General features: G+C 34.9%; 1 protein-coding gene across 4 annotated transcripts in view; it reads right to left on the minus strand.

The window, feature by feature from the left end:
* The window catches only part of lrp1ba (low density lipoprotein receptor-related protein 1Ba), a 470228-nt gene that overhangs the window by 167868 nt on the left and 278599 nt on the right, over positions 1-23761 (minus strand). For all 4 annotated transcript variants that reach the window (XR_012397830.1, XM_017353408.4, XM_021469578.3 and 1 more), the window contains 3 exons: positions 16234-16423; positions 12223-12427; positions 4849-5041 (listed from right to left, as the gene is read on the minus strand). Coding sequence is in view for 3 of the 4 variants with exons in the window: in XM_017353408.4 (XP_017208897.1) it covers positions 4849-5041; positions 12223-12427; positions 16234-16423 (588 nt within the window). In the remaining variant the exon portion in view is untranslated. The remainder of the gene's footprint in view (positions 1-4848; positions 5042-12222; positions 12428-16233; positions 16424-23761) is intronic.

Here is a 23761-nt window from a genome sequence, read left to right on the forward strand (position 1 = left end):
TGACTTCAACTGTATGTATATATATATATATATATATATATATATATATATATATATATATATATATATATATATATATATATATATATATGTGTATATATATTTATTTATATAGAAGAAAGTGTCAGAAGTGTCTTGAAAGATATCAAGTAAAATATTATTTACTGTCATCATGACAAAGATAAAATAAATTAGTTATTAGAAATAGGTTTCTAAAACTATTATGCTTAGAAATGTGCTGAAACAATCTTCCCTCTATTAAACAGAAATTGGGGAAAAAAATAAACAGGGGCGCTAATAATTCTGACTTTAACTGTATGTATATATATATATATATATATATATATATACACACACACACACACACACACACACACACACACACAYATATATATATATATATATATAGGTCAAACTAACTACAGTTTGACAAATATTGCAGCTGTTGGACAACATGATGTACTTTTGAGGCTTTTTAGGTGAGAATGTGGTTGTTTAGATTGCAGCTTATGATGCAGTTTATTGAAAATCATAGTGCCTATTTTAAATATTTATAATTTCAGAGTTTCAGTGCATTGGTAGCCATTAGCCTGTCATTGAGCAGAAAAAAGAGGGTTGATGTTGCACCGCAAGATGGCGACAGAGACCACATAATACTAGGAAATCTCTGTAGACTGATGGCATCTCATGCTGTTCAGCCTTATCATCTTAAAATGTGAGCAAAATCACCTGTTTTGTCATATTACGTTAGAGAAACATTGAAATACTAGCCCTTAGGTAACATTTGTGAAGTAGCAACGGTTTCTGCTGTTCTGACCAGCTGCAGATGTAAATGAATGAATGGTGGAAGAAAGTGGTTGCTCATACAAAATGATTTTTGAGACTCCCTGTGTTTGATTTTTATTTATTTTTTTATTTATACACGATTATAAATGTTATATAAACCATATCACTCAGCAGTGCCGATATACAGCCATATTGCACTGCTACTCGTGTGATATTGCTCATAATTACACACACACCATCGACACAAAAGGAAGACTGACATCTGGAAAGTAGAATCTATAGATGTAGAGTATAATATGGCTGTATTATAAAAACAATCATAAAATGGGTCCTTTACTCTGGACACAAAGATATTATGATGTATTTTACACAAGGAAATGTATCACTCTGTAATCACTGGTTATTTCCTCCCTGGTAATATAAAAACGCTCATTAATTTGATTCGTCTCTGTATTTATCATTCCGAGCAGACATAAATGCAGCTTGTCCCACAAAAAAATAGAGTCAGCAGTAAATCCTGTGATTGTGTTCATCTTATCTGACCCTCATGTCAGTGCGTGTTGATTTTGCTCTAGCTTCACTGCACAGCCATCAAAAACAAAGCCCCCGGTGCCTTCTGACGCATCTAACATCAGTGACTTTGCTTTGTGTTCGCTGTCATCACAGAGTAAGCATCTCAGACACCTTGTGCGAATAATATAAACAAGCTTTTGTATGACTAATACAAACAAGACAAAGTCATCCAGTACATCAACCAAGAAATGTTTATCTTCTAGTTGTTCATTTATTTATTTATTTATTTTTCAATTTTATGCTTTGATTTAAGGGTTATAGAAACACATTATCCACCTTTTTACCTACCAGCATGAATTATGAGAGTAACTTAAGTTAAACTGTTAATCAGTGAAATGTTTTCAAAACTAGGTAACAAATAAATATTACACGGGCTGTCTGGAATCACAACATTACAAACTATGTTACTCCAAGAAAACAACTCTTAAAACTACTAACACAAGCTCATCGGGATAATTTAAATCATCTTGAACATCAGTCAATATGTTCATTTCCATAAATATATGCTTAAAGCATGCTTTTGACTGTTTGCCTCAATCTTGTGGGTGAATAATACGCAGGTTAGTGTGTGTTTTATTCAGCCATTTCCGTTTCTGTCAGCTTTGCATTTAATCTTGAACATCAGTCAATGCATTCACATCCATATTTATGTGCTTAAAGTACAGTAGGTTACTGTGTTTGACTGTTTGGTGCAATCTTGTGGCTGAATAATACGCAGGTTAGTGTACCCTCCGTTCAGCCATTGCCATTACTGTCAGGTTTACATTTAATTAAAGTATTTATAAACTATTACGTCTCAGAACAGTTTTAGCTCAGTTTCGTGTCAAATTTTCTTATATTTTGTGGCAAGTAGCCATTTAATAAACAGGATAAAGTACATCCAGTCTGTTGTTTTCTCTGAATAATTCCCTTCAGTCTTAAAAAACACTGCTCTGCTTCACATTGGGCTGGCGATAAACATTTCATGCTTCTTTCTGTGATAACAACCGCAACCGTCTGGATGTACTATTAACAAACAATTAAACAATTACTTACAAAGACTTATAATTATTAAAGACCAAAAATAACCCCAAAAAAATGAGTGTCTTTCCACAGAAAAGATCTTTGCCCACTGGTCTATATATATATATATATATATATATATATATATATATATATATATATATATATATATATATATATATATATATATATATATATATATATATATATATATATAGACCCGGAAATGGACAATTCGGTATCGGTTCAGTAATAATCATAACTGGTTATTATGTAGTGACGTCATTTATCTCATATGCGCTATTTTGCCGTAGCTTACTGTAGTGAAAGAGGCAAGCGCGAGTATTTACAACACTCCAACCACTTAAAAATGCAGAAACTGTGCGCAATTTCACTGAATGTGTGTTTGCTGGACAGTCTTTCACTGACACTTGCAGCAGAAGCCCCTATTTCACTGTGATTGAGAGAATGAAAGTAAATTCCATTTCTCTCTCTCACCCTGTCCCGCTTGACCTGCTGGCGTGACCTTTCTTCTTCTCTAGGCTGTACAACGATACTTCTGGATATAGACACTAGCGTACGTTGCAGATTGAATTTTTTCCACCGTGTCTATCATGGATCAGCTGTGATCGCCGCTGCCATTTATCAGTGTCACTCATCTGTGAAGAGTGCAGCACGCAAGAGCCAATCGCAGCCCTTTCTGTTGAGCATGTGACCAATCAAAGAGACATGGATCAGAAAGTGAGCGGGATATTTATATTTGTTTATATTTTTTGCTATAAATGCTTGTGTTGTTTAAAGGTAAAGTTTATATATCTGACTGTTTGTACGAAAAGGACAAAATTGTAATACAAATTATATATAAATATAAATATATTTATACATTTTAATACAAGAATTGCTGACGTGAAGAAAACAAAGCTAACTAACAAAACTGTGTATGGTAAGTATCGTCAATGCGCCATGATGCACCGAGTTATCGAATTTAACCGAATTGATGGCATGATAATCATAATCGAACCGTGAGACCAGTGTAGGTGTAAATATAGATAGTACATGGCATAGAGCTCAGGTAAGTGCACTCAAACTGCTCGCAACCCTCCCTTTATATACTTGTGCACCTTCTGGCTGTCATTTCCTCTCATTTCAGATTACCAAGCCCTCAAGTTCTAGCCAATACAGACCTCGCTGGTGAAGGACAGACATTTTCCACAACAAGCTACAGCAAAACCTTTCCTGGATCTACACTAATTCTTTATAATACAACCCAATTTAATCCTTATCTCCTGTATTTGCCTAGCTTATGGCTCTGGGGGTTAAAGCAGAACTGTTGTATGTGCTAATAACCATGAAGCGAGAACTCTAATTAGAAACTATACCGCCAAATATAAATTTGGCACTCAATGCATCCTAACTTGCCAAAAGTGGTCCTGTCTGAAATGGCATTATTTTAACATTATTTTCATAATGGATTCAAAATAAAGAACAAAGCCACATGTACCTCTCACTCGATTTTCACTATTTGTATTTGTAGTGCAACCTTATTATTTAACCCTTGTGTTAACCCTTAGTTAAACCTTTCATTATGCTGCTGGCTGTTTTTGCCCCATTGACTTTGCATTATAAGCACATTTTTGATTGCAATGCCATGACACCATATTATTATGCATTTTTGGTGGTTTTCCCTGTTAGGAAGAGTTAAAATGTTAACTCTTTTGTTGGTCATCAGTTGGCACCAATAACCCTGTAGCAGATATGGGTGTAACACGTAACTGTACTCCAATGACATTTTTGAGGATCGTATTAATGTAAGGAATTACATTTTAAGTTTGTGTAATTTTATTACAGTTACTAAAGTCAGTGTAATTGTATTACATTACAAATAAAGCTTTTAGAAAAAAAATAAATGTTTATTTAAACCACAGGTTCTGCTGCAACATTAGGTAATAACCATGCTGGAGAATGCAAGCTGAAATGTCTGCTAATGAGAGTATTACTGTATTTTGATATGCATTTTAGTTTAATTTTAAAAATAACTTCAAAGTAATGTAACTTGTAATCTGATTACTTTTTATATGAAGTAACAATGTAATCAGATTACAATTCCCAGTACTAATTAGTAATTTGTAATCTATTACTTTTTTAAAGTAACTTACCTAACACTTTCCTTTAGCTAGTTTTTTTTTTTTTTTTGAAAAAACTCCCAAGCATTTTCCCAAAACATGTGTCAAAATAAGGTTTGTCACCTGTTGCATCATAGGAATTGTTGAAAGGCAGAAAGTTGTGATCAAATTAAAACTCACAATTACCCCAAAGTGGTTTTAAAGGTTTAAAGTGATTTGTTTCAGTTATTTTAAATGGAAGTCCCCACACAGGAAGTGCAACCCATAATTTGAAATATAGTCTTAAAATAGACTTCATATAGACTTAAAATCAGCATTTAACAGTTGCATAATGGAATGTAAAAAAAGAAAGTGAATTACATACAGCTGTTGGTGTCGTTGGAAACTGCGATGATTCCCATTGGCTGATGCGGGATGTCCGAGCGGAGTACTTTCGTATTAGCTCCGGTGAACTTATCAGAGCGGATCACAGCACGCCGCGTCCAGTCGGACCAGAAGATGAAGTCTCTGTAAATTGCCAAGCCAAAGAATGTTCCGGGTCCTGATTTCACAATGACCTACAAATTTAAAGAAGCACAGTTTAGGTGAGAGAAATACCCTCGGTTTTTACAGGAGCCCTATTAAACTTTTCAGGTTATACAGAGACTAAGAGTCAGAACTTCAAGACATGCTTGGCTGAGTTTATGTTTCTCATGACCTTTAAAAGTTTTTCACCTAAAGGCTTATGCTGACTTTCCCCCAGCCCTTTTTAACAAGTAAAAGTCCTTGAAAAAAAATAGGGGACAGACAGACAGACAAGACAGACGGACAGACAGACAGACAGACAGACAGACAGACAGACAGACAGACAGACCGACCGACCAAAAGACAGATAGGACAGATATAATGATAGATGACATGATTATGTTAGACCAAAGACAAATTAACAGACATACAGAGTGATAGATAGAATGATATAACAACAGAACAATAGACCGTGTGACAGACAGAATGATAGAACAGACAGACAGACAGACAGACAGACAGAACGATAGACAGACAGATACAGTAGCCTCCTCCATTATCCACACATTATCAATCATTAATGCAGATCTGCGGAGAATCCCTGCGGTAGCAGACTCAGAGAGAGAGAGAGAGAGAGAGAGAGAGAGAGAGAGAGAGAGAGAGGAATGAAAGGAGATAAACTCAAAGCACAAACGAACTGATTAAAGTCACTCAGAATCCCTATAGAAGAGTGGAGAGGAGGATGAACAAGGGTTCAAACTCTACACTCTACAAATGAGTGTAAATTGAGGCTTTGGTAAATAAATAAAACGGAGAGTGAGTCACTACTTGAAGGCCAATGGAAATGTTCACTGAAAACACATTTGATTGGTATCAGACAGACAAAATGCTGTCAATATTGTAGTGGAAATTATGTCATCACAAGTTTACATTTGGCAAAAAAAATGGTACTTTTTGTTTTCTAGAAAATGCCCCATTAACCAACCAACCAATTAATAAAACAAACAACGAACCAACCAACCAACCAGCCAATCAATCAATCAACCAACCAATCAATCAAACAAACCAACTGGCTGGCCGACCGACTGACCAACCAACCAGTCAGCCAACCACCCAGCCAACCAACCAGCCAACTAGCCAATCAATCGATCAACCAACCAAATCACCTCAACCATCCAAACAACCAACCAAACAGCCAACCAACCGACCAACCAACCGACCAACCAACCAACCAACCAACCAAACCAAACCAACCAGCCACCCAGTCAACCAACCGACCGACCAACCAACCAACCAACCAACCAAACCAAACCCAACCCAACCAAACCAAACCAAACCAAACCAAACCAAACCAAACCAAACCAACCAGCCACCCAGCCAGCCAGCCAACCAACCAACCAAACCAAACCAAACCAACCAGCCAACCACCCACCCAGCCAGCCAACCACCCAGCCAACCAACCAACCAACCAACCAACCAACCAACCAACCAACCAGCCAATCAATCAATCAACCAACCAAACCAAACCAAACCAACCATTCAAATAACTAAACAACCAACCAGCCAGCCAGCCAGCTAATCAACCAACGAACCAACCAACCAACCAAGAAACCAATCAACTTTTTGCCCATTATTTAAGGACATCATTGCCATAAATTATAATTACCATATTTTACACAGATAAGTTTGATGTAATTAATTATATAGTTAATAATGTAAAATTTTCAGGAAAAACATAATTAAATTAAACAGCTTATGATAGGACAACAAGCAAAAGCATGAACAAAACAATGAAACTATACATAAACAAATGAATACATACATATTAAATAAATAAATTATAGCCCAATAACGTATCAACCAAAGAAGAAAAAAAAAAGTGCACGTTTATTTTCTAACTTAAAGAGCTTTCCATGTTTTATTTATTTCTTTAGTTCTTGCTATTTCTTTACTGAGGCGGTGCAAGTCACACACGTCTGTTCTGAAGAGCGGCATTAACTGCTCTTCAGCAACACACGCATACACAGACGCAGATGTCTCTGAAGGGCCGTCCATTAGAATGCCAGCGTCTTTCTGTAATAGCAGGCATCTCAAGACTCGTGCTTTAATCCTGCACGACAGCATGTCAAACACATGTTCTTTCTATATTCCCAAGTGTTCCTCGTCTTGGAGTGTCGCTAAAGGTGGCAGATCAGGATGAAAGATGAGGCCTGTTGTTATACCGGCACTGGCGTCTCGACAGGTGAGACATGCCATCTTAAAATCGAGACTTTTTTAGCATTGAACTACGAACATAGCATTAGCATTTGGACAAGAACATGACATTTAGGATTATGATTAACCTTAAATTAAAATAAGGCAGCTGCAGAAAAAGGGGTTTATTTGATTTGAAGCCATTTCGAGCATGTGTTAAACCCTGCCCCTTTGTAATTAAGCTCTGCATTTATACTAAGAGAACATAGTATGGGAGATTAGTATAAAACAATTTGATTTTCAGTCAAATATTCTTCATAAGTTAGACTGTGTATTATTAAATATTAGTATGTTAACTATTTGACAGACTGGAATGAATAACGACATCGTAAAGCCTTTATCTATTGTAGTTTCATTCTGCAGTAACAATGATAAAAACTGAAAATTAATACTTTTAAAAAAGGAACATTTATCAAACTACTTGGTTAAATTATGATAAAAAAATTGGACTGGAATCTGAATAGAGACAAAGCTCATTTAACACAACTGTATGTTACTGTATGTTTAAAGGCCTCTTAACATTAGAGTAACATTTCTATAACACTGCAAAAATATGTTTAGTAAAAACCAAAATGTATAAATAACAAATGCCTCTCAAAATCTAGTCAATACCAACATTTGGGCAGCAATAACGATAGTATAACCTTTCTGCAACACATTCTCTACTCTCTTCAGAGAAATTACACTGCAACACAATTAAAAACATTGTAAACTGTATTGCCAATAGAAAATCCTTATCTGAGATAATGGTCGTGTTAGTGTAATGTTTGTACAACACATGTACTACTTTCATTAAAAAATAGTTTAGTTATACAAAAACATGATTAAAAATTGTAAAATAGTGATAACGGAAGTGCAACATTTCCACAACACATTTCAGTGCTTTCTTAAAAAAGCAATGCAGCAAAATGGTTAAAACTGTATAAACCACACATCTGAATTGAGAAATATTGATCTGACAATCATATTCATTCATTCATTTTATTTTCGGCTTAGTCCCTTTATTAATCTGGGGTCGCCACAGTGGAATTAACCACCAACTTAACCAGCAACCTTCTTGCTGAGGCGAACATGCTACCCACTACACCACCTCAACACCCTTGACAATTATATTGAGATAGAAAAGTCCAATTTAACATGGAGCTAATCTCAATGTAACGTTTGCACAACACATTTACAACTTACTTCAGAGAAACAATGCAGAAAAATAATTAAAAACTGCATAAACCACACATCTGAACTAAAACAAATGGATCTCACAATTATCTGCGATCAGAAAAGTCCAATTTAAAATAGAGATAATGTTATGACAACATTTGCACAACAAATTTCACAACTTTCTTAAGCGGAACAATGAAGCAGAATGATTAAAAACTGCATAAACCACACATCTGAATTGAGAAATATGGATCTGACAATTATCTTCAAATAAAAAAGTCGATTTTAAAATAGGAATAACGTTAATGCAACGTTTTCACAACACATTCACCACTTTCTTTAGCTAAATTACACAGATAGTACACATCTGAATTGAGACTGAAGTGCTTTTTATCATTAATTTAAAAACTATAGATTTTTTAAAACTCATTGGAACGTATTACAGTGCAAGTGCTAACATTATTGTAACTTTTCTACAACACATACAAAGCTACCATGAATTATAAGAAAATTACTGAAGAAATAAGAAAGATATAAGAAAGATAATGCACACAACAGGCAAGTTTAGCAAACACTTTGAAGTGACATCTCCACAATTCCTTCAACTCAAAAATTGCACGCTGTACCTTTAAGAAAGCAAACCGGGTCTTATCTGATGCCTTGTTATCATTAAGAAAGTTTTATAAGAGGAAATCCAATTTGCATGATTAATTATGAACTCCCAGAGGTTCACACAGACTATATACAATCAAAGACCTGTGTGTGTGTTTCCTCTGCAGGAAATTTTGAAAAGGCTACAGTATGAATGTGTCAGCACTAACCTAGGTGACATTGTCTTATTCTTGCTTTCTGTGTGACACACAAGAAAACAAATGTTCCTTTTGTTCGCCCTGATCAATTTTCACCTTTTAATAGCCTGGCGCTCAGTTAGCTTCATTGGCCGGCTGGGAGCTCTGTTGGTGGCTGTCAGCCGATAAACTGTCAAACCTGCAGTTCCTGGCCCTCATTTAAACCAAAACATCAAGGCTGGTTTAACTTTGAGGTAATAATAACTAATGTTTAGGCCCCGCCAACACCTTTCAGCTACATATCATACACAACAGCAGCATGAGTTTTGAATATGCGTATGATCAGATGAAAATATGCATGACCAATAGTTAAACACAGTTAAAAGCAAAAGTTTTCAATATGAAGTAGTGTATCAGCTTCATTATTCTAGGGTTAAGCCTAATGAATTATATTCCTCCATCTCCTCTGACAAATGTGAATCTGGGGAAGGCTCCTTAGGCCATTTTTTCTGGCTAGCTAAAAACTTTTTGAGTTTTGGAGCTAAATTTTACCTGCTTATTCCTGTGCCATCGCCCCTGATCCAGCAATCACTGTTTTTGGTAGATCTTACTCATTGCGTGGGTTCAATCATCAAATTAAAAAAAAGCTGTCCAAAATAGAATAGTGATGGCTAAAAAAAACAAAAAAAAAACTCTTTATCTATGGAAAAAGGCATCAAAACCACTTGCTAAATTCTGGCTTTCAGAACTTTCTAGCACTTTACATTTAGAAAGACACAATCTTTCTGATAATATTGCTGGTTTCGAAGCCAACTGGAAACCCTTTTTAAAATATCTGTCAAACACCAAGGATAACAGTTTAAAGGTATAACCCTGTCATTGTCTGCAAGATCACCATATTGCCTGTGCCCACTGACCTAGATATATATGTGTAACATTGTTGACCCGTGTATAATACTGGGGGAAGTGATGTAATAATGTTTTTTTTTTCTGTCTTTTGTCTTTTTTGTTTGCATTTCTTTTCTGTCTTTATAATTGTCGTTGCTCTTCGTATTGCTCTGTGTTGCTTTAAGGTCAAAGTAAAAATATAATATTAAAAAAGTTAAATTATACATCCCCCCGGCCCCCCATTTTTGAAATTGGAATTATTTCACAGTTTTTATTTATTAAATTCCAGAATAACTGAGATATAATAAATGTTAAACATAACAGTTTTGATAACTAATTTATTTTATCTTGATTTATATTATATAACAGTGGTTCTCAAACTTTTTTCATCAAGTACCACCTCAGAAAAGAATTGTCTCTCCAAGTATCACCAAAATGAGCAGTATTGAAATACAATAGCGTAGTAGGCCCAGTAAAGCAGCTACAACTCTGCACAGTTAAAAAAAGTGGCAGATTGCCTCAGAAATATAGGCTATATGTCATAAATGGCATATTATATACATTATTTTTGATAAATTTTGAAATGTGCGTAGCATGTACATGACATATTTCATTCCTCCTTTCAGTTTGAGAACCACTGTTATATAATAATAAATCTAAATAGGGTGGCACAATGGGTAGCCCCCACAATGGGTACCCACCACTGTGGGTAGCGCTGTTGCCTCACAGCAAGAATATCACTGGTTCGAGCCGTTTGGCATTTCGCTGTGGAGATCACATCTTTTCTCATTGTTTGCGTAAGTTTCCTCCGGGTGCTCCGGTTTCCACCACAAGTCCAAAGACATGCGATGTAAGTGAATTGGGTAAGCTAAAATTTTCAGTAGTGTATGTGTGTATGTCCTAATCCTCCAAGTTGGGAGTTGAGCGTTGGGCTAACGACCCACCTTGGAAAAATTAGATGTTACAAAACACAAACATGGTGTGGCTAAAGATCAACTTCGATATAAACTGCCCTGTGAGCAAGTAAGCAATTAATACATCTTAAATGATATCATAAATAAATTCTATTTTACTAGTTATTTTTAAGATACTAATATTTAACCTAAAGTGCGATGAAATTAACTAGGTAAACTAGGCAAGTTTGGTGGATTCCTTAATTTGTGTTAATTGGACAACAGTGGTTTGTTTAGCCTATCAAAAAATACAAAATACATAACTCTTAATTGGGATATTAATATTGACATTAAAAGTTTTATTTTAAAAAGATGAAAATGGCTTTTAATCAAGCCAAACTAAATAAAAATAAATAAATAATTAAAAAAACACTTAATCCAGAAGAAAAAATGTAGATAATGCTGTAAAAATTACCTTAACAAATAGGAAATATAAAAAAAGACTAAAAATGTCACAATCAGGCCACTAATTTACTATTTTTATTTTCTTTCAACTGTATATAATGTCAAGACAACAATATTTTACTTTATTAGCTTTACATTAGTCATCAGATAACATAATAATACTTCTTGATAACTTGATATTGATCAAAATCTTTAGTTGTGGCAGCACTACACTGTAAAAAATAATATGACATCAAATGTTTTTATGCTACTTTAACTTATATTAAAAAGTTAATCAGGTTTCAACTCATATTTTAGCTCAACAAACAAGATTTAACATTATATTTTTAGTCAGTTTGACTAATGAAAGTTGAGATGACTGGAAAATGTCATTTAATTTACTAAACAATTTGAGGCAGTGAGATTTTTTTTTTACGGCAAAATAATTGTGTTTTTTGTGCAGGTTAACACAACAATCTACTTAATCACTGCTGCATTCTGAAGGTGAATTAAAACCTCAAACTACTCCACGGACACCGTTTACAAGGGCTGAAATCAATACCTACAATGTCGCCTGATTGTTTAACGACTGCGACCTTTCAGGCGAGACATATTTTTGGATTCAAGTGACGATGAACCCAAGCGACCCGCAGTCAGCGAACAGAACCAAATGTTCTTTGTGTCCACCTTCATCATCTCACCACAGCAAAACAACAACAACAAAAAGGCTTCGCAAAGACTCTTAAGACACAGTTTGCGCTTCGGCTAATGCACAGCCATGCATTTTTCAACAGACCACCATATACTCACGTATCTTTGCGAGCCGTCAAAATCACACCTCTCGATGTGGCCCAGACTGCCATCAGAAAAGTACAGCTTTTCAGCTTTGTGGTCGATGGTGAGGCCATTAGGAGTGATGACGTCCGTGCTAACAATGATTCGGATGTTTCGGCCCGTTAAAGTGGACCTCATGATGCTTGGATGCTGCTCGTTCCAGTTTGTCCAAAACATCAAGCTATAGGAGGATCAGAAAATATAACTGTTAGTTGTTTTTTATAACTTTTTAAAATTTGGATTTCTTTTAAGGGTTGCTAAATTGGTGATACCAAAAGTTACCACTAGTAGTCACTACTATTATATCAGAATTAGATGTAAATATTGTATCATTTGTAAATATGTAAATATCTGTGTCATTTGTGTGAGGATAGTGAGGACAGTATTTATTTATTTATTTATTTATTTTTGCACCTATAATTTTTTTTCGATAATAAATTTGTATTAAATAAAAATGTATTAAAATAGCATTAAACCAAAAGCAATATGCTGTGATATAAATTGTTGTGTTGTTTCAACCCAAATTTGAGTAAAATATGGACAAAATGAATGTTTGCTAAAATATTTTTAAAATTACCCAAATGTTGTACTTGTCCATATTTTACCCAACCTTGATTTGACATTTTTAAATGTTATTTGAAGTGCAGTAATAATATATAACAAAATCAGGTATTTTAAGAGTGCATAATTCACTCTTTAAAAATGTTATTTCATCTTTTCAAATTCGTTACATTTTAAACAAGCAGTCTTTGAGTACCACATTCAAATTACACATTTTCCACAAAAACAAGAAGTTCTAAGAACAAAAAAAGTAGACCCTTGATGCTACGGTATGCTAATAGCCTCATTAAAAATGTATTCATCTGCAATTATAATTGAAATGGCGCCAGTCTAACAGCATCAGCTCTTTTTTTCTTTTAATGTGCCAGAAAAAGACTGGCCCTTCGAAGGACGAAGCATACCCTTGTGTTTGTGATGAGCATGTTAGTCTAGCGTGTGACGGCACCTTGCAGTGTTAGCCGCTAACGGCGGTGTGTGACTCCTAGCTGTGATCTTTGACAGATTTTGAATTGGTGGGACTTCTTGCTGACAGCAGCAGCCACTTATTGCCATGCTAATGCTTTAACAAGCTAATGCAGTGATTGCTAAACTCCAACTAAAGGCTGTCGGTGTATGAAACTGTAAAATAGCTTTTAGATAACAAGGAGATGTTTTTATGCTATGACTACAAGATAGCTAACACATCAAACTGCTAAGAAGTTACAGTCTATTTAATTCAAGTTACAGTTGAATTTACAGTCTAAGTGACAAAAAGTCAATTTAGCAAACATTTACTAAATACATTTACAAGGTAATGTTAGCATAGCTTTGTTTACATTCAACAATTTGACAAAAACAAAAAGTGACACATAAATAAGATTGTTCTATATCACTCAAATGACAGAAAAATATATGTTTATCCACTTTTAAAAAGGTAAAAATGTATATTTTGTCATAATTAGCAGTAAATTATTAGCAAGATGCTTATAATTGTATTAGCATGTGCTAACTTAATATATATAATTTCACTATTGTACAAATCATACTTGGTGTTCATCAAAAAAAATAAATTAATAAAATGTTGAGAATTAGCAAAAGCTAATGGTAACATTGTCATTTAATGTGTATGAAGCATGACACATGCTAATAGTCAAACGTTTGCAGGAAATATGAACATCCTAACTTTGATTTTGTGTATTTCAAGAGTTCACACTTAGCTGATGACTGATTATGAAGCGTGTTTGGCATGCTGTCCAGGGAGAGAGCCCTAAGCTCATAAGATCCGTCAGCCCGGGGCTTGCTCCCATTTGTAAAGCAATAGGAAAGTTTGAGCTCCAGTAGGTCTAGAGAACCCCCAACCCCACCCCGTGCCAATTTGGTTTGGTCAATTCACATATGTTGCATGTTTTTGGACTGTAGGAGGAAACCAGAAAACCCAATAGAAACCCATGCTGACATGGGGAGAGCATGTAAACTCCGCACAGAAACGTCTACTGACCAAGTTAGAATTTGAACCACTGGGCCATCGGGCTGCCCGGTCAAGGAAAGGAGGGAGGAGTAGGGGTGGAACTGGAGAGTCTTTGTGATGGATATAACTAAGGTAAGAAACTCTGATTATTTATAGTAAGTTAGGAATCATCTTATTGGTGAATCTTGCATTGCTAATGCAGGACCAGCTGTGATCAATCATAAGCATGTAATCCTCTCGAAATTAGTTTATAAATAAACTTCACAAAATAGCAATAGATGTCAATAACAAAAACTGATGACTGAGGTATAAACATAAACATTATCGTTTTCTTTTGAAAATGTTGACAGAAGCTAATGCTAACAGTATCATTTTGCATCTTTATACAATCAAACATTTTGGTATTGATGTGCAACTTAATAAAAAAAGCTAGTCAAATGCTAGCAGATGCATTTATTGACACTATCGCAAGTTGCTAACATTTATGTCACAACATGTTTGATTTAAAAAAAAGAAAGTATTATTGGGGTAATTTATGTCCAATCATACCTAGTTTTGAAGCACTTTGCTGGTTATCACTAGGCCCTGTAAGTGCAGAAATCTGCAGATTTGCAGCTCATCGAGTCTATTTATTTACTAAATTTCAGTTTTAAAATTATTTCAGAAATAATATTGACAGTCAAATATGAAAATGTTCATATGATTTATTTAAAATAAAGTTATATATAATGTATAATGTAATATAGTCTGTCTTTTAGTAGATATATTATAAAATAGACCTGCTTTTTTTACCAATTAAGTGTATCTAATTGGATTTGTATTGTAAACATTAAGTAATATTTTTATTTCATATATTAAGTTTTTAGTTATACTATTCCTTAAATTGTTCTGCATAAATACGGAGATTTTTTATTTTTTTTACAAAATTCTGTGCAGAAATAGCAAAAAATGTCAGCAGATTCTAGGCGTAATTATTGCTTGAATCAGATTATTATTTACCTATTTTTTTTTTTAAATGGTCAGTCATATTTCAGCAAGCCAAAGCATAAGCATAATAAATTACCTCATAGATGTGTAATAATAATATATATAACAGGAAATGTGCTGACTGACATCAAGATCAAGTCGTAAACGGGTTTGATGATGAATGCAGCTTTTGCCATACAGCTCTATCATGGATCACGCTGTTTTCAAATCTGAATTTTTATGACGCTCATAACTCACTGATGTAAAATTAATCCTCTGTATGTGGTCTGGCGCCTAATTACTCCAAAATAATTAGAGGATCCCTCCCTTAATTGACCTTTTGGAAAGACAGCCATCAAAACACATTCATCAACAAAGGCTATTTTGAGGAGAGGTGCACATAAAAACTCCTGACATTTCACAATGATAGATGTATTCCTGTTTAAAGATTAAGATTAAATACCAGAGTATCCAGAGTAAATACTTTTGTGCTTCTAAGAGAGATGAAATATCACTATAAAAAATACATAGTACATATAATATAAATTATTCATAATACATAATATACATAATATATATTCATTGTATACCAATGATGTGCAAAATATAATTTTTACAGAATGATATAATGTGTAGTTTGAAGTTGATGCTTAGGAAAATAAAAGGGGTCAGTAACTTTACTGTAAAAAAAAAAAAAAAAAAAAAAGTCCTATGGTGTGATTTTGCAAAAAATTAAGAAAAAAAAAAATAACAACAACAACTCTTAATACTATACAAATAGGTGGAAAGCGATGTATATTCATTGTTGGACAATTATGTCTATACAGTGCTATTTATTTGATATAAAATTATTATTATAAAAAAATATATATTTTATAGTGGTTCCAAAAAAGTTTAATATGTAAAAACAGGCTCAAACTTAACTTAACGGGGTCCTTCAGCTAATTATTTTATAGAATTAGTAAAATCATACCAACAACCCATATAAGGAAAGTGTCAAACAATAGTCTTACTTTTGGCATTCGTCGAGAGTAAGGACATGTGGATGGTCTTCCTCAGAAAGCGAGACCACTGTGTCTCTGTCGAAGGCATTCGTTCTGCTCTGATCAATGTGGTGACGGGTGATGGAGGCAGTGGTGGAGCTTGTCCAATACAGGACGTCCCAACCACGGTGATATGCCAGTCCCTCCACAGAACCAACATCTGGAGAAAAAGAAGATGCAACGTCAGTGCCAAACACATAAATAACTCAAGAAATAAAGAACAATGGCTTTAACCCTTTAAAGCATACAGTTGCAATAATACAACAAGAATTTTAGCTGTTTAAATAAATCTGCACACACGTATTTCCCTCTAAGGGGCCTATGCGCTACTCTCATTAATTAGTTTTCCTTTGGTTTAGTCCCTTATTCATCAGGGGTGGCCACAGCGGAATGAAATGACAACTATTCCCACATATGTTTTAAGCAGTGAATGCCCATCCAGACCCATCCCAGCATTGGGAAACACCCACATATTCGAACATTCACACACGCATTCATACACTATGGCCAATTTTGTTTGCCCAATTGACGTATACCACATGTTTTTGGACTTTGGGGGAAACTGGAGCACCTGGAGGAAACCCACGCATACATGAGGAGAACATGCAAACTCCACACAGAAATGCCAAATCCCACAGCCGGGACTCGAACCAGAGATCTTCTTGCTGGGAAACAACAGTGGTAACCACTGAGCTTCCTTTTGCCCTACTTTGCTATTGTTTTTCAACTTTCACAAGCAGTGCAGCTCATCACTGTCAGTTCCACAGTAGTGGACCAATCAGAAGAGCTCAGAGGCAAGGCAATTGCTGCAAGTTTCTGTTTACAGGAAGTCAGTGGCTCTGTCAGGATACCCTCATGCTTTTTTCCAAACCATTCCAAACCATTGCATGTTGCATTTTCACAAGCAAAGACGTGTTTGGTCTGGATTCAGACCTGATGGAGTACAATCTGAGCTGCATCCAATGCTTTTTAATGGGTTCGCCTAACCCCACCCCTAACCCTACCTCTCACCGTGACGTCACTAGCTCCATTTGAGTGCATTGTGTCTAACAGTGCATCGCTGAGTGATGCAATCTCAACGTGCATCTTAAAGGCTGCATACAGATACTATTGGTGAATCAGCCCGTGGACTGTATGTCCACCGAAGTGTTTTTTGTGCTGCAGAAATGCTAACAATGTTCTAAAAATCCTATACCTGACTGCTAATCCCGACTGTACCATTATAAATGGAAAGTCTTTAGCAGATTGTTTGTTAGCAGTTGCATATTATTGTTCTGCCCCTCCTCCACTGTGATCGGACAGCTAGCTTAAAAGTAAAACTGTACAAGGAATGATGTACAAAAGAAAGCCCCGCTTCCTACTCAATTACTGTTTTAACTTGAAGGTTTCCATAGCAACTGCGTATTAATACCCTCTCTAACTGTTACTTTGCTATGAGGGAATGATACATAAATGAAAGCCCCGCCTCCTACTCAATATTCGTTTCAGTTGGAAGTACATCAACAGACTTAAATAAAAGTCTCAGCATCTTAAGAATCACGCAGACTTTAACCTAAGCATTTTGATGAAAACTATCACTAACATTGTCATTTTGTGTTTGTGTGCAAACTTTTTTGAAACATGAAGTATGTTTATAGACATTAGACAAAACTATAAATATCCCACATCTGATTTTGAATATAATGTAATGAAAGATGCTACTGTTAGCCTAAAAAAACTGTATAATCTACATGTTTTCTTTTGTCAAATGTGTCAAAAGCATCATGGTATTAGGAAGCATTTTTATCCAGAAGCTAGACTAGCAGACATGGACATTGACTTGCACTTCAAAAATTTTGAGAAAAACAAATGCAGATAAACAGTGTAGTTTGCTAAACATGTAAGATTTCATAGTAGTTATATACTATATAACATCAAAACACATCAGGTATTATTTTATTATATTTTTGTCAAACTGTTCAGAAATAAATAGTTCTCAAAACATAAATAAATGAACAAACGAATGACTGAACGAACGACCAAACGAACAACCAAACAAACGCATGCATGAATAAACGAATGAACGACCAAACGAACAACCAAACAAACGCATGCATGAATAAACGAATGAACGACCAAACGAACAACTAAACGAACGCATGCATTAATAAACGAATGAACGACCAAACGAACAACCAAGTGAACGCATGCATGAATAAGCGAATGAATGACCAAACGAACAACTAAACGAACGCATGCATGAATAAACGAATGAACGACCAAACGAGCAACCAAACGAAGGCATGCATGAATAAATGAATGAACGAACAAGTGAACAAACGCACAAAAGAACAAATGAACGAACAACAAGAAAGAAAGAAATGTGGATAGTTCAGCAAGTCAAAGTAGAAAAATACCATACAATTGCATAAAAGTGCAACTTTCCTAATTTTTTTTTCCACTTTTTTAATTCTAAATCTAAAGAAGACGACTCAAATGTCAATGCCAGACACTCAAGTAAACAAGAAAAGGACTGTAAAATCAAAAACTGAAACATGTATTTTTAAACCTTCGATCAATCACATCCACTTTAAAAAGCCCTGAAGTGCACACAAAATGGTCTGAAGGCCAGAAGAGCAGACGGAGGGCTACAAACTCCACAGGTTCTTTCAGACGTGACTCAAACAGAAGAAGAAAAAAAAAACAGACAGATGGTCGATGGGAAAAACAGCCAGGTCTTAGAAAAGGTCAAGATGTGTTGCGAAAACCTACGTCAATACTAATCGACACCTTAAAATAAATAAATAAATAAAGATTTTTTTAGATGTGGAAAACACTGAGCATGCTGGATTAAATGTCAATTTTATTGTTCACTTTTAAAGCAGTTTTATTCATTTTAAGCAGGTTTAAATATATTCATTCATTCATTCATTTTCTTGTCAGCTTAGTCCCTTTATTAATCCGGGGTCCCCACAGCGGAATGAACCGCCAACTTATCCAGCATATTTTACGCAGCAAATGCCCTTCCAGCCGCAACCCATCTCTGGGAAACATCCACACACACATACACACTCATACACTGCGGACAATTTAGCCTATCCAATTCACCTGTACCGCTTGTCTTTGGACTGTGGGGGAAACCGTAGCACCCGGAGGAAACCCACGCGAACGCAGGGAGAACATGCAAACTCCACACAGAAGGTTTAAATATATTATAATTCTAAATGATTTATCATGTATTTATATTTTAAGGATAAAACAATCATTCTCATATTATTGCATTTTGTAAACAATATACTATTATAAACAATATTAATTTAATTTTTTTTAGACCAAAAGCTTTTTATTCAATGTCATTTTTTGTTTCAGTTATTAATATCCTATTTAACTACCTCCACATTAAAAAAAAAATACATTTACTATTATAGTCCACACTACGACTTTTATTTCAATATGTTGATATACAGTGTTGGGCTAACATATTACAAAAGGAATATAATTACAGTACTACATTTTTTTCAGTAACACATTGCTAATAATTTCTGTAATATTATTACTCATTACAATCTCAGTAGGTATAATGTACAGTAGGTATAATATTTGTCACTGACTGGAACTACCAATGCATTAAAGGTCCTGTGAAATTAAAATAATGTTTTTTAGATGTATTATCAGTATGTTAGACTCAGGCTTGATTTTTAAATTGAGAGGAATGTGCCGCACACGAAAGTGGAGAGTGGGGGAGGGGGTGTGGTGGATGGCGGAGGGGTGACGTGGATGAAAGTGAAGAGCACGGGGATTTTTCACAGACGAACGTGAGGAGGGTTTGGGAGTCGTGGAAGAAAATGAAAGTGAACAGTTGACTGCGCTGGAAGGTGGCTGAGAAGGGGAATCAGTAATATGAGGTTGATGTTGATGTTTTACAGCACAAATTAAGCCCTGGTTAGGCTTAAGCATATCTGTAATATAATGTGCTGCAAAACAGTGGCAAAATTTTCATTTAGAAAAAGTCAATTCTGCCTAAATAAATCAACTATTTTTTTAACGTCACTTCATAGTTCAGTTTCTCATCAAATCTTCTGACCAATAATATGCTTAATAGTATCTGACGTGTGATTTGATGCTCTTGAACTCAACCACAGGCAGAACTGTGATAAAATTATTTTGGCTGTTTTTTGTTTTTATTATTATTATTATTATTTATTTATTTATTTATTTATTTATTTATTTATTTATTTATTTATTTATTTATTTATTTTTTGTTAAGGGAAGGGCCTATTGTGCAAAATGCCCTGCCCTGTCATCATGTTTCAGATTACGCCTAACATTGAATACAAATTGCACATTTCAAAGCACTTCACAGTGCAATTTAGGTATCATTGCAATAAACATTTGCAGCTTTATTGCACACCTTCCAGCCAATCAGAATCAATCATTTTAACAGGAATTATTGTGGTTCCATTAATTATTTCACAGCCTACAAGACTCAAAAAATCACATCAAAACAAAACAAACAACTTTGAATGAGATGTGATAGAAACTTGTCCTATACACAGAAGCAGTTTGAGCACAAAAACAAAACAAAAAAACAAATAACAAATAAACAAACAAAACAGTTTCGCACTTTAGCAGTGATAAATGCTATTTCACGGTAATTCGTAACTTTTTGATCTAGTGGCTACTTCCATTGAATTCATACAATCTAATTCATAAAATGTATTACAATTTGCTAATACCCAATGATGTTTGGGTTTAGGGATGTGGTTTGGTGCCACATCATCTTTTAAAAAAAATCATACATTTTTGTACAACTGAACTTGTATGAATTAGCCATTACAATTACACTGACAAAACATAAAAAGTTATATTTCCTTGTGTGATAACCGTAGTATAAGCAGAATAGTCAACGCCATACCATGGCAATTCATTACTTTTTGATTTAGTGACTAACTCATTTGAATTTAGATGATCGCAGTTGTGCAATTTATTATGATTTCCTTATCCCCAATGACTGTTGGCTTTGGGGGTGTTGTTTGGTGCCTCGCCTCCTTTTAAAAATTGTACATTTTCATACAACTGAACTCGTATTCGTCTATAAATTCATACGAATTAACCACTGTACTGACAAAATGTATGATAGTTCAGTTTCCTCATGGGATCAAGAAGTGATACCTGTAGTATAAACCAAATAACCAATGCTATCTCATGGCAATTCGTAGCTTATTGATTTAGTGGCTAATGTATATAAATTCCTACAATCTAACTCATACAATTTATTAAAATTTGCTCAACCCCCAATGACGACTGGGTTTAGGGGTGGGGTTTGGTGCCATCCCTCCTTTTAAAAATCTTACATTTTCATACGACAGAACTCGAACTACGAATTAGCCACTAAACTGGCAAAATGTAAAATAGTTACATTTCTTCAGATCAGGCTGTGAGAATTGTAAAACAAACAGAATAACCAAAGCTATCTCACAGCAATTCGTAACTTTTTAATTTAGAGTCTAATGTGTTTAAAAATCTCATTTGTACACTTTAGTACGGTTTGCTTGTCCCCAATGACAGTAGGGTTTAGCTCCATGCCTCCTTTTACAAATCGTAAATACAACTGAATTCTGAATTGGCCTCTATACTTTCTAAACGTAACAGTAACGTACCTTGTAAGAACAGGCAAGAATAACTCTATGATCAGTCGAATTATTAGCAAATAAGGAGGGCCACATCGCCACCTTGTGTGAACATTGTTTTACCAATAATTCAACAGTCCGTCATCAAATATTCCGTACTTTAATAATGAAACATTATTAAGTCTCATCAAGTGTCCTATAAGTACATTAACAGATCATTTTCTTTTTTTGGTGGACAATCTCTTTAGAAGTGACTGGTGACATCCAACGGAACACATTGTTTTACCTGCAGTGAAAACAACAAGGATTTAACAAGTGTTAAGCACAACGCATTAATGAAGGACAATTCGAGGCTTTCACAGCCAGCTCTACAAATCACTTCACACCATTTGCCATTGACCGTTGGAAAAGAAAAATCACGAATACAGTCAATATCGCAAGCAAAGAGCTGAAATGAAGAGCAAACTTCTGAGAAATGACTGCGGTGATATTACATACGTCTCCTCTAGAGCTCCATAGTAGATCACAGCAAACTTTGTTACAAAGTGTCTGCAGAGCTGCAAACGTCTGCAATCCATCATGCGGGTAAACAGTCACAAACACTTCAAGTCAATGTAAATGGCCTGCACAAGCCAATTTCGCTCCTGTACTGTAGCGCTTTCAGAGGAAACAAGAGTGGAGCTTTATGTCATGATTTAACAACTGACTGAAATGTGAAATAAAGGAATTGAAAATTTTATATAAAATTGACAATGATTTTAAGCTTTAATATTATATTATTCAAAAGTTAACTTCTAATTTGTAATATTTTTTGCATACATGCACATGTGAGAATGAATGAATAAACAAATGTATAAAAATTGCACAAAAATGTATATTTTTTAAAATCATAATAGGTTTTATGAAGTTTTAGTTGTTTTATTTTATTTTATAATAGTACTTTAGCTTTAACTAAAATGAAATTAGCAATTTTAAATATTGTAAATATTACAAAATTGTCATCATTTTTATAATAATAATAATAACAATAATAACATATCAACTTATTATAATCTGCAATAGACACAACATTATAATTTCTAGCAGTATAGGCAGTATTTAGCAGGTGTCCTATAATAAAAATCTAGGTATACCAAGGTATAGTAGAATTATAAAAGTTCAGTATGTGGAAATAGATGTAAAAATAAGGGAAATGCTCTTTTTACATCATAAATATTGAATATGATATAAACATCATTCAGAGTTTATGGTATTTATGTTAAGTTTATTCGCTGGTGTTTGGTTTTTTCTGAGTGCTTCCTTAATGTACAAGTGGTTCAAACTCGCTTATTTTTAAGGCAAGAACCGACAGACGTGCAACAACTTTAACCATGAGGTAACTGAAAGACAACTTTCCATCCAGAGCTCCTTCACGAGACTCGACCCTTGTAAACACTTGCTCCATCGGGCTTGCACGGTTCTCGGTCCCGGTGAGGGCCATGCATCCACGCGTAGGCTGCGCCATAGCATACGCGTGCACTTGACGCAGAAGAAAAAATCAGCCTTAACACTGTTGAGAATCAGGTACTGTGTACTGTGGTGTTAGTAACTGTACTATGAAGCATGTTTTGGACGGCCGGATCCTATACCAATGTTGGCGACCCAGAGGTTTCACAGACCGTACCAAAATGTTGAGGACCGGGGTTGGGGTGATTGAAATTATGGGAGTTTTCCTGGAGAAATTAACAAAACGAGAGGGTGGCGGGAGATGGGTCTGAAATACAGGAGACTCCCGGGAAAAACCGGAGAGTTGGTAGGTATGAATTGGTTTTTATATTTGGTCGTGTTCAGCTCTGTGTGTGTCTGTAAGATCAGCACGTAAGAGTGGAGCTCATTAATATTCACGACAC

This window comes from Danio rerio, chromosome 22, assembly GCF_049306965.1.
Source record: "Danio rerio strain Tuebingen ecotype United States chromosome 22, GRCz12tu, whole genome shotgun sequence".
Taxonomy (NCBI): Eukaryota; Metazoa; Chordata; class Actinopteri; order Cypriniformes; family Danionidae; genus Danio; species Danio rerio.